Source organism: Ochotona curzoniae, unplaced genomic scaffold (assembly GCF_017591425.1).
Source record: "Ochotona curzoniae isolate NIBS_2020 unplaced genomic scaffold, NIBS_Ocur_1.0 contig_2210, whole genome shotgun sequence".
NCBI lineage: Eukaryota > Metazoa > Chordata > Mammalia > Lagomorpha > Ochotonidae > Ochotona > Ochotona curzoniae.
The window spans coordinates 31473786-31491120 of record NW_024465369.1 but is presented as its reverse complement, the minus strand read 5'-3'; the positions used below and the strand labels follow the sequence as shown (position 1 = coordinate 31491120).

At 45.2% G+C, this 17335-nt stretch overlaps 1 protein-coding gene across 3 annotated transcripts in view; it reads right to left on the bottom strand.

Moving 5' to 3' along the window:
* Window positions 1-11096, bottom strand: part of UBR3 (ubiquitin protein ligase E3 component n-recognin 3) — a 169804-nt gene extending 158708 nt beyond the window's left edge. For 2 of the 3 annotated variants that reach the window (XM_040971696.1, XM_040971697.1), the window contains exon 1: window positions 10548-10756. In XM_040971696.1, the coding sequence (XP_040827630.1) occupies window positions 10548-10669 (122 nt within the window). In that variant the 5' untranslated portion in view covers window positions 10670-10756. Of the gene's footprint in view, window positions 1-10547 lie in introns of all 3 variants that reach the window. The other variant, XM_040971695.1, reaches the window with a different exon arrangement.
* Between the last annotated feature and the right edge of the window lie 6239 nt (window positions 11097-17335).

Here is a 17335-nt window from a genome sequence, read left to right as displayed (position 1 = left end):
ATTACTTTATCATGCTACATAATTTGGGGAACGTTACAAAGAAACCAGGCTTGTTAATCTCCTAAATTTGAAAGCTGCTTGTCCATGCCATGACAGGACCTGCAGTGCATTCAGTCTGTTCAGCCTGCAGTGTGACTGCTGCAGATACTAGATACTATCACGATGGCAGGAGGTCAGGTGGAATAGATGCCATGGCAAGAAAGGCTTGCTCTTTGTTTATGACAACCCATTCTCAAAGGAACTAGCCAAGTCCCACAAGAACAACAAGAATCCCTTCTCAGGTTGTTGTCTCTCCAGGAGTGACTTAATCACAAGATTCTAACACCTCAAATACCAGCACACTGAGGACCAAGCTTCCACACCTGCATCTGGGAGGGACAAATTCAAATTCCAGCAAGTACTGTTACGTACTACAAGCTGAAAAGGTAGCACAGACTGAGACCGAAAGATGAAATCAGGACTACACATAACCAGATTCTTAAAGCTCAGTAACATAATGCAAAAAAGTCAAATGGAAAACACATAACAGCAGTTCATAAGCCAAGAAGCCTAAATGGTCTCAAAACATGAAAACTGCTCTATTTTACCAGTCAGAAAAAAATTAGCAAGTTTTAAAATATCTACAAAATTGGGCCTGACACAGAAGCCTATTGGGTAAAAACTCCTTGCCTTGCATGCGCTAGGATCCCATATGAAAGTCACATCATGTCCTGGTTACTCCACTCCCATTCCAGCTCTCTGCTTGTAGCCTGGGAAAGCAGCTGAGGATCACCCAAAGCCTTAGGACCCTACATCCACGTGGGAAACCCGAAGAAGCTCCTGGCTCGTGCGTTGATTTCAGATCAGTCTGGCCATTGTGACAATGTGGAGAGTGAACAAGCAGATGGAAGATCTTTCCCTCTGTCTCTCCTCCTATCAGCATATCGGCCTTTCAATAAAAATAGACATTAAAAAATAAAATACATATATAATCAAAAAATTGTCAAAAGTCTTCATAAACAGAAAAACAGTAACTGAAATTCCTCACACCAATATAATTGAAAGCAAAGTACATCAACCATTGGAGGATAATCTGTGAGTATCTAATGATACTGAAGGCAGAACACTGGACATCCCCACAACTGCATAGCCAGGAATCCATCCTTAAGAAATTCTAGGGCCCAGCACGACGGCTCAATGGCTAAATCCTTTAATATACCAGAATCCCAATTATACAAATGGACCGAGAAAAACATTTTGTAATTGAGGTGTCACATATGTGCCCAGCTGCTCCACTTCTCATCCAGCTCCCTGCCTGTGGCCTGGGGAAGCAGTCAAGCATGGCCCAAAGCCTTGGGACCCTGCACCATGTGGGAGACCCAGAAGAGGCTCCTGACTCTGCATCACCTTAGCTCTAGCTGTTGCAGCCACTTGGGGAGAGTGAGCCAGCAGATAGAAGATTTCTCTCTCTGTATTTCCTCCTCTCTGTAAATCAGCCTTTCCAATAAATAAATCTCAAAAAAAAAAAAAAAAGAAAGAAAGAAATTCCAGTCCATTATACAAAGAGACAGGTTCAGAATCCCTGCAATCTTTTTAGAAACAATGAAGGACCTCAGCGCCAACAACTGTATCAAAAATAAATAAATAAAATTTTAAAAATAAAAAAAGAAAGAAAGAAACAACGACAACTTTAAAGAATCCAGGGTCTGGCACAATAGCCTAGTGGCAAATCCTTGCCTTGCATGCCTGGGATCCCACATAGGTGCCAGTTAGTGTTCCAGCTGCTAAGTTTCCCATCCTGCTCCCTGCTTGTGGCCTGGGAAAGCAATAGAGAATGCCCCAGGCCTGGAATCCTGCACCCAAATGTGAAAGCCAGGGGAAGCTCCTGTCCTCTATTGGCTCAGCAATGGCCTCTGCAGTCATTTGTGCAGTGAATCAGTGGATGGAAAATCTTTGTCTTTCCTTCTTCTTTGCCTTTTAAATAATAATTATAATAATAATACACAGGGCCCGGCGCGGTGGCGCAAGTGGTTAAAGGTCCTCGCCTTGCACGCCTGGGATCCCATATGGGCGCCGGTTCTAATCCCGGCAGCCCCGCTTCCCTTCCAGCTCCCTGCATGTGGCCCGGGAAAGCAGTCGAGGACGGCCCAAAGCCTTGGGACCCTGCACCCGCGTGGGAGACCCAGAAGAGGCTCCTGGCTTCGGATCGGCATAGTATCGGCCTGTTGCGCTCACTTGGGGAGTGAATCATCGGACGGAAGATCTTCCTCTCTGTCTCTCCTCTCTGTATATCCGCCTTTCCAATGAAAAAATAATAAAAAATAAATCTTTAAAAAAAATAATAATAATAATAATACACAAAAAAGGAAGGGAAACCCCTTTAGCTCTTCCTCCAAGCTCTTAGATCATGAGCAACACTGTGCTTCTCTTGAATTCGTTGAGAGTAAAACCACAGTGAAAATCTGGGGTTCATAGGAAAGAAAGCTCCACAGAGAAGCCACACTCTTCAACCCTCCCTACAGAACCAAAACCATAATCTCAGGTGTATAAGGAGCACTATAAATGCAAGAGTAAACAAGAAACAGATTTCATCATCAAACCATGAATATTTTTTGAGGGATATAAATCAGGAATGAAATATATATATATTTTTTAATATATATATATTTTTAAGATTTATTTTACTTTTATTGGAAAGGCAGATATACAGAGAAGAGAAACAGAGAGAAGATCTTCCATCTGATGATTCACTCCCCAAGTGAGCACAACGGCCGATGCTATGCCGATCCGAAGCCAGAAGCCTCTTCCGGGTCTCCCACACGGGTGTGCCGGGATCCCATATGGACACCAGTTCTAATCCCAGCAGCTCCACTTCCCATTCAGCTCCCTGCTTGTGGCCTGGGAAAGCAGTTGAGGACAGCCCAAAGCCTTGGGACCCTGCACATGCATGGGAGACCCGGAAGAGCTCCTGGCTCCTGGCTTCGGATCAGCTCAGCTCCGGCCATTGCAGCCACTTGGGGAGTGAACCATCGACAGAGGATCTTCCTCTCTGTCTCTCCTTCTCTCTGTATATCTGCCTTTCAAATAAAAAACAAATAAATCTTTAAAAATAAGATAACATGATATTTCAAAAGATCAAACACCTCTATGAAGTTTTCTTGCAAAACAAACTTTTTAAAAGAACCTGAAATTCGATCAAACCTCTAGGTCCCACTACTAACCCACAGAAAATAAGGGGTAGGGAAACACATTGGCATCACAAAGATGTGTCAGTGAGACTCAGGAAGCGGGATTCTTTGACTAGTAAGTGGCAGAGGAGTAAAGCAGGGTGAGGGAATGTATAAATTAAAAGATATTACGATGAAATACATACAGAGAAGACTTATCTGGATCCTGATTCTAACAAATCAACTCCAAGAAATCATTTAGAGTACAACCTGTATAATTGGAACACTCAATGGATATCTGAAGATATTAATTTAATAAGTATGAATACTCAGGTTATGGTAATGACACTGTGGAGTGTGTAAGCTATTATTAAATAGGCAAACATAAAACTGAGCATTTGAACCATTTCAAGTGTTCAGCAGCATTTATTGCATTCACATTGTTGTGCCACCAACATCACCATCCATCCTAGAAACTCATCTTCCCAACGTGACATTCTGTAACCATTTCACAGTGACTCGTCCTCCCCTTCCCACTGCCCCTAGGCACAGTTATCCCGAACAGTGCTTCCTAACTGTCCTCCTGTGGCCGGCTTATTTCACTTAACACGTCTTCAAGGTTTATCCAGTTAGCTGGATGTGTCAGAACTTCAGTCCTTCTCAACCCCGAATACATATTCCGTTACAAGTAGCAACCACCTGTTATTCATGCATTCATCCTCTAATGGTCATCTGAGCTGTTTCACTTCAGAAATCTTATCTCTTTACTGAGAAACATACATTAATATTTATAAATTGAAAGGATATCAATTTTTGCTTTAAAATACTGCAGCCTGAAAAGAAGGAGTAATAAATAAAATAGCACATTTCAGTTACAAGATTAATAAGGTGCAGAAAACTTACGGCACTACATATATATTGGCAGGATGAAAGAATACAAACTCTTTTTATGGAAAACATCACTGTTCGGTATGTAAATCCGTGTCTTTGGAGGGCTCTACTGAAGTTTAAAATGCACATGCCCTTTAAGATACAGCTTGTGGGAATTTATCTTAACAGATATATACGAAGAAAAATAAACAGAAACGCTAACTACAAAAACAACCCAAAACAGGAAATAACTTGAATGTATGGCAGTAGTGAACTGACTACATCAAGTACAATATAAAACTATGAAAATACAATAGCATAGGGCTAGTACTGTGACATAGGAGGCTGAGCCTCTGCCTGAGACACCAGCATCCCATATGGACACTGGCTGCTCCAGTACCAACCCATTTCCTGTTAATGTGCCTGGAAGGGAAGCAGAAGGTAGCTAGGTGCTTGGAAGATTCTCTCTTTTCTGTCTCACCTCCTCTTTGTGACTCTTTCAAATAAAAAAGAAAGTTATAATAGTCTTTATTAAAAGTTCAATGGCATAGTATGTAATCATAAAAAGAAAAAAATAAAGAGGGGTTGGCACTGGCATACAGGTTTCAATTCTGACCTGCTCTGCTTCCAATCCAGCTCCATGCTACTATGCTTGGGAAGGCAGAAAAAGAGCACCCAGGTGCTTGGGCCACTGCCACCCAGAGATTAGGCTTAGCACTAGCCCTTGTAGCCACTGGGGAAGTAAACCATCAAATGGAAGATCTTTTCCTCTGTCACTCTGACAAATAAATATATTTTTTTAATAAAATGAAACTATTTTGTGCTAATACGAGACAGGGCTCAACAAATATTTTTTTTTAATCTTACTTTCATTTATAAAAAATATCAAATGTTTTACAATATAGGAAACCAAACTTTGAGAAAATTCTATGCTTAAAACAAACACAAGAAAAAGAGAGCTATACATAAGATTTCAAAATATTTTAGCAGGGTTATCTTTTTTTTTTTCAATGGGAGAAAAATACTTTTTTTTTTCCATATTGTTTCCTTCATGTTTAAAGGGGGGTATCAACAAATAGTCTAAGGGAAATGAGCAATGCACTAAAAAAAAATGACACTTTTCACCATTCACTATCTCCATTTATAGCACTACCTCAGTCCAAATCACCTAAAAATTCATTAAACAAAATATCTAAAACTCCTGGATAAAGCATAAAGTAAGTCCATAATAAAGCCATGGAAATCTCTCACTAAGGAGTACGATGGAAAATGGTGCCTTTCTTACTTTACCACTTAGCATTTTCATGTTATAATTAACACGATATTTAAAAAGAAGAAAAACATGCATGAAACAATGAAACATAAAGTTGCTGTGAGTGTCATAATCAAAGATTCCTCTTAGACAACAAAATCAACATAATTTTTTAAAATATTTATTTTTATAGGAAATGCAGATTTACAAATAGAGAGGCAGAAAGATCTCTCATCCACTGATTCACTGCCCAAATGGCCACAATGGCCAGAGCTTAACCAATGCAAAGCCAGGAGTTTCCCTGGGATCTCCCAAATGGGTGCAGGTTCCCAAGGCTTTGGGCCATCCTCCATTGCTTTCCTACGGCATTAACAGACAGCTGGATGGGAAACAGCAGCCGGAACACAGACTAGTGCCCATATGGGATGCTGGCGCTTACAGGGATAGAATTAGCCAATGGAGCCACCACACTAGCCCCCAAAACAATGCATTTTTAGGACAATTTCTATGGTATTGTAGTCACTATTTCAGTATCTCTTCAGATACCACTTCAGTATCTCTTGAACTCCTAAGTATAAAAGATCATAATGGTGTTTAAATTAAGATCAGATCCATATTTTTTTCAATCTTTCATATTTGTTACAATCTATGACAAAGAACAAGCAAGAAAATCAAAGTATAATACAGGATAGAACATGAAAACTGTCATATTCTGAATCAAAGTTCCAAAACTAAATGTCTAAAACCCCAGTTTCTGGTTGAGACCACGTTAGATCCCAAAACCAGACAGTCAGACAATATTATAAGATTTCTACTACATGCTATCTTATTTTTTTGCCATAGTTTCTTTTTTTTTAAACTTTTTCCATAATTTATTATATTTTTCACAATCTTTACGTAGTTAATTAAGGTAAAAAGGTTCAAGGGCTACAGGAAAGTGAGTAAGGCTATTATTTCCATATTGTTTCCTTCATGTATCTGAGGTAAAGGGGGATATTAAGGGAGAAGCCCCACCCAGCCTCCCACCCACCCATGTCCCTGATGTGGGGTCTGTTCCGAGGGTCCTGCTCAAGTGGTTTTGATAGTTCAACAGTTATGAATTGCTGCCAATCTTGCCACTCCAAGTAGCTTTTTTTTAACCATTGGAAATCTTTTTGACACTACAATTCAGAAACATTTAGAATATTCACACTGTGTAGGTGCCCAGGAGGTGCCAGTAAGGGTAAATGCCATGCGCTTAGGATCTAGACTATCTGTGGCATGATGTCCTAAATCCATATAAGTATCAGAAATGAAATGAACTGGCACTCTCCTAATTTCATTCCTGCACTGAAGCATCACAATTAAGAGAATAGATTTGGGTCTGGTGCGATGGCCCAGTGACTAAAGTCTTCACCTTACGTATGTCGGGATCCCACATGGGAACCGGTTCTAATCCCAGCAGCCTCACTTCCCATCCAGCTCCCTGCTTGTGGCCTGGGAAAGCAGTCGAGGATGGCCCAAAGCCTCGGGATCCTGCACCTGCATGGGAGACCTAGAAAGAGCTCCTGGCTCCTGGCTTCAGACTAGCTCAGCACCAGTCGGTATGCTCACTTGGGGAGTGAATCATCGGACAGAAGATTTTCCTCTCTGTTTCTCCTCCTCTCTGTATATCTGACTTTCCAGTAAAAATAAAACTTTAAAAAAAAAGAAAGAATAGATTTAATGCTGATCCAGAAAAAACTAATAATTACCACTGCATTCAAAAAATCAATATCATTTCCTATTTTGATGCTCATAGGGAACAGAGAAATTTTGTAAATGCTAACCTTTTCTAAAAGCAAAAATGTCAAAGCAAGCACTGTTGTACAGTGCATTAAGCTGCCACCAATAACACCAATATCCCATACCTGAGGTTGTTTCAAGTCTCAGCTGCTCTGCTTCTGCCCCAGCTTGCTGCTCATGCCTTTGGGACAGCAGTGAAGATGAGCCCCTGCCCCTCTCCTGGGAGACCCTGATAGGGTCCTGGGCTCCTGGTTTTGACCTGACACAGCCTTGGCTGAGGAGTGAACTAGCAGGTGGACCATTTTGTGTTTCACTCTATGCCTCTGACTCTACTTTTGAAATAAATTAATAAATCCTTCTTAAAAAGCAAAAATGTGTTTAGTATTAGCAAAAGATGTTCCAGCATCTCTATTTTAAGGTTCCTTTTAAATTAGAAAAAAAGAACTATGTAAGAATGATACAATTTGGGGCTGGCGGCGTGGCCTAGTGGCCGAAGTCCTCGCCTTGAACGCCTGGGATCCCATATGGGAGCCAGTTCTCATCCCAGCAGCTCCACTTCCCATCCAGCTCCCTACTTGTGGCCTGGGAAAGCAGTCGAGTATGGCCCAAGACCTTGGGACCCTGCACCCATGTGGGAGACCTGGGAGAGGTTCCTGGATCCTGGCTTCGGATTGGCGCTGCACCGGCCATTGTGCTCATTTTTGGAGTGAATTATTGGACAGAAGATCTTCCTCTCTGTATATCTGCCTTTCCAATAAAAAATAAAATAAATCTTAAAACAAAAAAAAAAGAATGCTCTTTGGCAGAGATAATAAAAAAAAAAAAAACATCGTTATAAGGCCTCTGGCTCTAGGGCAAGCATGCCTAGCTTATGTCTGTGTGATCTTGAATAAGCTTTTAAATTCTACACCCCACTTGCTTCCTCTCTACAGCAAGAATACAACTGTAACATTTCAGAACTATTAAAATAAATCACATAAAGAGCAAAAATGATCACTTTTGGGCCCGGTACAATGGCCTAGCAGCTAAAGTCCTCACCTTGCACATGCCAGGATTCCATATTGGCATCAATTCTAATCCCAGCAGCCCTGCTTCCCATCCAGCTCCCTGCTTGTGGCCTGGGAAAGCAGTCAAGGACACCCCAAAGTCTTGGGACCCTGTACCTGCATGGGAGACCTAGAAAGAGCTCCTGGCTACTGGCTGCAGACTAGCTCAGCACCAGTTGTTGTGCTCACTTGGGGAGTTAATCATCGGACTGAAGATCTTCCTCTCTGTCTCTCCTCCTCTCTGTGTATCTGACTTTCCAATAAAAAATAAATAAAATCTTTTTTAAAAATGATCGCTTTTAACCAGATAAGTAGCTTAAGTAGCTTAATAAAATTCTGTAGATGTGCCTTTCAGAAAACAGGCACATACTGTTTGGTAATAAGCCCTATGGAGAATAATGTGGAACTCGCACTTCTTTTTTAAAGACTTTTTTTTTATTTATTGGAAAGTCAGATATACAGAGAGAAGAGACAGAAAGGAAGATTTTCCATCTGATTATTCACTCGAAGTGGCTGCAACGGCCAGAACTGAGCTGATCCAAAGCCAGGAGCTAGGAGCTTCTTGGGGGTCTCCTAGGTAGGTGCAGGGTCCCAAAGCTTTGGGCCGTCCTTGACTGCTTTCCCAGGCTACTAGCAGGGAGCTGAATGGGAAGTGGGGCTTTTTGGATTAGAACCAGTGTCCACACGGGATCCTGACGCGTGGAAGGCGAGAACTTTAGCCACTAGTCTACCGTGCCGGGGCACAGGACTTGCACTTTTCAAAACATACCCCACTCGTGTTCTTGTACAGGCAAGAAAAGACATGTATCCCAGGTTCTTACATCCATACTTGAAGCCCAAACCCCAGGCAGAAGAGATGTTTAAGGCAAACAATGCAAATTCTCAGTAAGAACACAAATGCAGCAGGTGTTTTGAAAAGGACACTGTTCTACCAATATGAAAAGCTGTCTCTGATAAACAAACAAAAAAAAAAAGATGCAGAACAGTGTAAAGTATGCTCCGTTCTGCACCGAAAAACTGGCAAACAGATTTATATGTCCTCGTGCAGCACTAAAGAGAAACTGGAAACAGTGGGAAACAACTGGGCACACAGGAGACCGCAGAGAGGGAAGCTGCAAGCTGTGCCTCTCTTAATTACAGTATCGGTTTTGTTCTTACAGACACATGTATTCGACCTTATTAATGAGTCAGGTATGCAGTTCCAGATCCCAAACATTAGCTGCGGTTGTTATTGTTGTCTGCAAGCTCAAAATACCTCTTTGCCCTCTGCAAAGAAGCTTCCTCCCTTCCTCCGACTGTCAGAGCATTATTCAAGGAATCTGTCACTTTCTACTCTGGTTAGAAGACCCAGGGTAAGTCAAAGCCTCATTTATCTCATTTATCCCAGGAAGGTTGCACATACAATGGAGGTGTATTTTGAAGTAACAGTAACCTACAGGTGCTCCAAAGAAGAAAAAAAAAAAAAAATGACCATTTGGAACACCTGAAAATCCTGAGTAACCAGCTTTGCTAGCTAACGTTCTTTCAACCCATGCAAATTCTCCTATCCCAGGAAACTTCTCCTTTTCTCTCCGGACTTCTCAGGTCACCGAAACCATGTCCCAAGCCCAGGCTCCACATCTCAACTTGCTATGCCACTGAAAACTCCGAAATGTTGTTGTTTGTCCCACGTCCCAACAGCCGGCGCATCGCTGCTGTGCCTTTTTCTGAGACAGAAGCTCACATAGCAGTCAGCGGGCAGGTGCCCTTAGCCAGATAAGGCCCAACCCTGGTCATCTAATTCGCTCAGTGTCCTGTTGGTTCTCCCGCTGTGGAGGCTATTCTATGACTGACTAAGCCCAATTCTAGATGTCACTCCAGCACACCAAATACTCGCAAGCTCAACAGCAGCTCTTCACGCAGGCCCCTCCCCTTGTCTCCTCCCCCGTTTCTCCACTGACGGACACACTTGACAGTCCAGGAGCCCTTTTCCCCAAGCGTCCTTCCCCGCCGTGCGGAGCCCACCTCCCCAGTCCTCCTCTTCCTCCACAGATCCCGGTTCGCTCGTCAATGCCATTCCCCTCCCAGCCACTCCAGATCACAACCCAAGCCTCTTGCCCCCTTAACCCGGCACAGAATCGGGCACAACTGACAGCTGGACCCCAGCATTCCTCAAGGATCCTGTCCTCGTTCCTCCTCTCCCCTCCCAGCCCACGCACCCATCGGCACCGATTCGGCTCTCGCTCTTACTCACCTGCCTCCCGCTGCCCCGAAAATCCACAACTCCGCGCCGCCCTCCTCCCACCCGCTCTCCACGGCTGACAGCTCAGCCACGGCCATCCGCAGGCGGCCGCTGCCTGCCCCCACCTGATCCCCCACCTGACCCCCCATCACTGCCTCCTTCCTCCTGCCTGTCAGCTCCGGCTCCCTGCGGCGTCCACTCCCCCCCGGCCTCCCGCGGGGTCCCCGGGCTGGGAGGACTGCACTCACCCACTCTCCCGCATCACGTTGCTGTCCCCGCAGTCACAGGCGCCCCCGGCCTGGCTGCGGAACATGTTGAAGTCGTGTCCGGTGTGGTCGCCCTGGTGGAAGCACTCGGCGCACAGCGACATGCAGGGGGAGATGCCGCACGTCCGGCAGCGGTAGGCCACGAAGTTGGCTGTCCAGACCAGGCCGCAGAGCGCCGCGGGGTCGTAGGCCCGCACCGCCGCGCAGAACTCGTCGTAGCCGCCGCCGCCCGCCAGAAGGCACTTACACCACTCCAGGGCCTCCTCCTCGGCCGCCCCCGCGCCGCCGCCCGCCGCCTCCTCGCCGCCCGCAGCCGCGGCCAGCGGCCGCTCGGCGCTCAGCACCCGCTCCAGCAGCGCCTGCAGCTCCTCCGCACCCGCCCGGTTGTCCGGCCGGCTGAGGGCCGCCTTCAGGTGCGCCGCGGTGGCCGCCTTGTCCAGGGCCAGCCCCGACGCGGCCAGCTCGGGCTCGGGCGGCTGCGGCCCCCCGACGGCCGCCGCCGCCGCCGCCATGATGAGAGCTCAGAATTTGCGGAGTGCGGGGCCGGCGGCTGCTCCCGGGAGGGAGGGGGGAATGGACTGCTGAGAGGGTTCGGTCCGCCCAACTCTCGCGATACCCCGGGGCGGGCCCGCCCCCACGCCCCTCCCGCCTGCGCCCCGCCTCCGTCCCTTCCCCCACCGCGGGGTCCCCGACTTTCCTGTCGGAGGGATGCTGACAGAGGACAAGTCTCCCCCAAAGCATGGAAACCTTTAAGAAAGGCCCGGTCTGCTCCCTGTTGGCTGGGACTGTGGGACCTATACACGGCTTCGTTTAGATGCCTGCTGCTGTCACAGCACAGCTCTCTCGCTGCTGAATTGTCTCTGTAATTAAAGAGGCCCCGGAGCCTCGGAGTCTCCCACTGCACCTGTTCTCCTTCTCTGCAGCACATCTTCCTTAAGCTAAGATGCACTGTTACTGCCAGCCATTCTCCTGTTCAAAGGCTGTGATGTAAACAAAAAGCCAAACTCATCAAACATCTCTCAAAACTCACCCTCCGGCCCAGCTTGATTGTTTGAAGCTTCACCTTGCACACAACGGCATCCTATAAGGGCACTGGTTCGTGTCCTAGCTGCTCCACTTCCAATCCAGCTCCCTGCTAATGCACCAGGGAACGCAGTGGAGGACCATCCAAGTTCATGGACCTTGGTCACCCATGTGGGAGACTTGGAAGAAGCTTCTGGCTCCTCCTGGCTTAGTCCGGATCAGTCCACTCCGGCAGTTGCGGCCACTTGAGGAGTAAAGAAGTGCATAGAAAATCTTTCTCCTTCTATCTGTGTATCTGCCTTTCCAGGAAAAGTAAATAAATGTTTAAAAAAAAAAAAAAAAAGAAAACTTGCCATCATCACGAATCTGCCAAGCCTCCTATTTATCTCGGGCTTCAGCTTTGGCTGACTTTACTCCAAATTCACCAGATGAGACTCACGCGTCAGCTGGCTGTTCTCAGAAGATGCTTGCACACGTCCTGCCCATGGGTCTCTCTTCCACTTCACATAGTCACCAAACACCCCACAAAGCTCTGTCCAGGTCAGTTCTTCAGGGAGAAAGTGACTGTTTGGAACTTCCTTGACCTAACAGCCTGCAGCTGTTGTTGAAAAAAAAAAAAAGCATCTAAACCCCACTGCACTACTGGGTGGAAATTTCCTGAAAGCAATGATCGAGGTTTCCTCCTTGCTGCCCATATGTGCTGAAATATTTATCTGATTACTGATATCAAATAGAACAGAACTGCAATAGGTAACACTTCCAGACATCTACTTTGTGCCAGCTCTTTATGGAACCTTTTAATTCTCTCAATAATCCCATTAAGCAGGGCCCAGGGGGTAACGTAGCAGCTAACGTCCTGGCATTGCATGCGCCAGGATCCCAGATAGTTGCCCGTTCTAATACCGTTCCCATCCAGCTCCCTGCTTGTGGCCTGGGAAAGCAGTAAAGCATGGCTCAGGACTTTGGGACCCTTTATCCAAATGGGAGACCAGGAAGAAGTTCTCAGCTCGGGAGATATTTCTTTGTCTCTCCTTCTGTCTATATATCTGTCTTTCCAAGGAAAACAAAAATAAATCTCAAAAAAAAAAAAAGTAAGTTCAGAAAAGTCCATAGGACAGGTTTCAAATCTTCACTTCTTCCTGGATTTTGAGGCTCCTACTGTTTCAAAAGTCTGACCCTTCTCACTTGCAGTGCACTAATTCAGTAATATAAATTGTTTCTTCTAAATTACCTCTCAAATCACTCTGTTGTGTCACAGAAACTCCTGCCCTGATCATATCTCTGTGGAGCCAAGACACACCCAAACTCAGCTGAAAACTGCACTCTTTCAAAAGGATACATTGTGCGTGCTGCTGTTACTATTATGAAAACATTGTAACATTGAAGACATTGTAACTGCATAACAATGTAACGTAACTGCTGTGGAGAAAGCTACAAAGTGATATCTTGAAAACTATGTGGTTTATATAATAGTTTGTTAAATATGAAGGACATAGAGTAATTAATAAGTTAGCTTTTCAAATTAAAATAGACTACACCAAAAAGAGAAGAAAGGCATAAATCACAGATCATATCATTACTTTCAAAATCAAAATAAAGGCCCATAACAGAGAATTGATATAAACATCCCAAAGTTGCTTTTAAAAAAATACATACTTATTTTTATTGGAAAACTAGATATACAGAAAGGATTTTCTGCACATTGATTCACTCCCCAAGTGGTCACAATGGTCAAAACTGAACTGATCTGAAGCCAGGAGCCTCCTCCGTGTCTCCCATTTGGGTGCAGGGTCCCAAGGCTTTGGGGTGCTTCACTGCTTTCCCAGGCCACAAGCAGGGAGCTGGATGGGAAGCAGAATTGCTGGGATTAGAACTAGCACCCATATGGATCCTGGTGTTTGCAAGACAAGGATTTTAGCTGCTAGGCCACCGCAATGGGCCCTAGTTCTTTTTTTTTTTTTTTTTACCACTAGAACACTCTCAGTTGCAAGAAACAGAAACCCAACTTGAACTAGCTTAAGCCAAAGAGAACCATATTTAAATCACACAGATGAAACAATGGAGTGAGGGGGGAGGGACGTGTTCTCACACCCATTCCATGTCCACAAAACAGCTTTTGTTGGAGGGCCTCTCCCAACCCCCACATTCAGGACCCACCCCCGCATGGCATCATAACAAACAGAAAGGGGTTCTGGCAGGCCAGCTCCACTTACAGACCTGGGAAAGAACTTGAGCTGACAGAGCTACCGGCCAATGCCACACTTTTGGCAGAAAGGAGGGAAGGAGACAGCTGGTGGGTGTATAAAAATTACAGATGCTCACAATACTCACTTCTAAACTTCCTCCTGGCCTCTCCTTACAGATTTTTTCGCTGTGTACATCGATATCAATGGCAAGTGATGAACTGCACACCAAAAGAAGCATCTTGTTCACTAAGGACTCTGTCCACTGATGACATTTAAGAATCACAGCAGGGCCCGGCGCGGTGGCACAAGTGGTTAAAGTCCTCACCTAGCACGCCTGGGATCCCATATGGGCGCCAGTTCTAATCCCAGCAGCCCTGCTTCCCTTCCAGCTCCCTGCCTGTGGCCTGGGAAAGCAGTCGAGGACGGCTCAAAGCTTTGGGAACCTGCACCCGCGTGGGAGACCCGGAAGAGGCTCCTGGCTTCGGACTGGCATAGTATCGGCCGTTGCGCTCACTTGGGGAGTGAATCATTGGATGGAAGATCTTCCTCTCTGTCTCTCCTCCTCTCTGTATATCTGCCTTTCCAATAAAAACATAATAAAAATAAATCTTTAAAAAAAAAAAAAAGAATCACAGCAACCCAAAAAGGCAATTATTGCCCCCATTTTACAAGCACTAGGAAAGGCGACCTTCTTTTTTAAATTTTTATTTTTTACTGGAAAGGCAGATATACAGAGAGAGGGAGACACAGACAGAAAGATATTCTGCCCTCTGGTCTACTCCCCTAGTGGTCACAATGGTCAGAGCTGAGCTGAGCTGAAGCCAGGAGCCCCGAGCCAGGAGCTTCTTCCAAGTCTCCCATGCAGATGTGGGGTCCCAACATTTTGGGTCATCCTCAACTGCTTTCACAGGCCACAGGCAGGGAACTGGCTGGGAAGTGAAGCAGCTGGGATACAAACACCACCCATTTATGGGATCCCAGCTCATGGAAGGCAAGGGCGTTAGCTACTAGGCTACCGTGCAGGGCCCAAAGGTTACTTTCATTTCACAGCCCTTAATGAGCAATCTAGGGAACACAGAAAAGAATTCACCTAGGCTTCCTGGGGCTATTGCTTCCTTTTTCGTAACTGAGCTCTTTAAGACCCTACAACCATACTTTCTCTCTTTTGTTGAATATTGAAGCAAGGACATTTTTAGTAAGTTTCTCAACTCATGCCTTTGGAATATTTTGGAGGAGCACAGCATGACACTGCACCGAGGGCTTGACCTACATCGGCTCCTCTGTGGGCTGGGCTGTGCATCATTGTCAAGGTCGTTGATGCTTCACAAACCTCTGGAGTCTTGTCACTTAACAATACATGTCCTAATTTCTATTTTCTGGTGCACTTTTATTTTTAACTAACACATTAAAATACCATACATGTTTACAAGGTGCCATACAATGCTTCCATACATGTCCTCAATTTCTCTGCCTCCTCAACCACTTAACAAATCCTCAGTACAGAACATGCTAGGTCCTTTCTCCAAGTGTTTTCTGAGGAGAAAAACACAATGCATTCGCAGTATCTATAATGATCCTATTTGCCTGAGAACAATAGTACTTCTTATCTAACTGCAGCTTACTGCCCGCTCTTTAAAAAAAAAAAAATCCTAAGAAAGCTACATTTTCTACTATGGATGGCCCAGAAAAGTTTTACTTACTACCCTATTCATGCAATAAATTAATTCGACAAGTATTAGTCAACCCTCTGCAACTCACTCTCTGGAAGAGCTAAGGATGGCACTGAGACCGAAACGGACACAGTCCACGGCGTGACCATGAGATGACACAATACCACGAGGCACCACGAGGCACCATTAAGAGAGATTACGACACTGCCGTGGAGCTAACAGATTCATACGCTGACACGTCATCTACAAAAACATTCTTATCATTTTTATAATGATTGCTTCTGATCTTTAGATAAGAAAGTATTTTATAATAAACACAAAAAGTACTAACCACAAAGCAGTTAACTCAAGGCAGAGGAAGGCACGTTAAGCTGCCACCCAAATGAGAGACCCACATGAAGCGCCAGGCTTCTGGCTTTGGCCTGTCCAAGTCCCAGCAATTGCAGGTATTTGGGGAGTAACCAGCAGATGGAAGATATCTCTCTCTCTCTCTATGGATATCCTTTTCTGTACATCTGCCTTCCCAATTATAAATTTCAACACAAAAGAGGGCCCAGTGCACTAGCCTAGTGGCTAAAGTTCTTCCCTTGCATGTGGTAGGATCCCAAATGGGTGCTGGTTCATGTCCCAGCTGCTCCACTTTCCATTCAGCTCCTTGCTTGTGGCCTGGAAAAGCAATAGAGGATGTCCAAAGCCTTGGGACCCTGCACCCATGAGGGAGACCTGGAAGAAGCTCCTGGCTTCAGATTGGCTCAGCACTGACCACTGAGGTTACTTGGGGAATGAATCATCAGATAGAAGATCTTCCTGTCCCTCCTCTCTGTATATCTGACTTTGCAATAAAAATAAATAAACCTTAAAAAAAAGAAATGTCAAATGTCAACAGTAAAGTAAAAGATAAATTAATTAGAAAATGGGTGATGGGTCCATTGTGGTGGCATAGGATTTATCCACTGAGCCATCGCACTGGGCCCAGACAATTTCTTTTTATTATTATTATTTAATTTTAAGATTTATTTATTTTTATTGGAAAGGCAGATATACAGAGAGGAGGAGAGACAGAGAGGAAGATTTTCCATCCAATGGTTCACTCCCCAAGTGACCACAATGGCCAGAGCTGAGCCAATCTGAAGCCAGGAGCTCTACCGGGACTCCTATGAGGGTGAAGGACCCCAAGGATTTGGCCCATCCTCAACTGCTGTCCCAGGCCACAAGCAGCGAGCTGGATGGGAAGCAGGGCTGCCAGGATTGGAACCGGCACCTCTATGGGATTCCAGGTGTACAAGGCGAGGACTTTAGCCACTAAGCTATTGCGCCGGGCCCCAGACAATTTCTTAAAGGAGAAAAACCAAGCAGGGCAGAGGACTAGGTTTAACCTCGCTGGCCATAGGCCTCGTCCTGCAGCACAGTGCCCGAATTAGATACTACAGCCTGGCTCCTGCCTGCAGCTTCCTGCCACTGAGCCCACCTGGAGGCAGCATGGGGTCAGGGGGTGACACCTCCCACAGCGCAGAGGCCACTGAGTTTCTGGCTCCTGCCTTTTGCCTGACCCACTCCCAGCAGTTGTATCCATCTGGAAAGTGAACAAGCAAGCACAAGCATTCTCTCTCTCTTTCGCTGTCTCTGCATCTTAAAATGAATAGAACAGAAATAGAAGAGAAAGTATGTAATTATCACACTATACAGAAAAGTACGCTAAGTGAAAAAAGAGTCAGAAAAGTTTATACACGGTGTGCCTCTATTTATAGAAGGCTGTTGACATGACAAGGAATGTAGAAATTTTAGAATGGAGAAGCCATTAGGCTGGGGAGTCAAAACTAAGCAACAAAATAACACCATCACCAATAATTAGCACTAGGTAGGCATTTATGCATGACAGACAATTTTATGT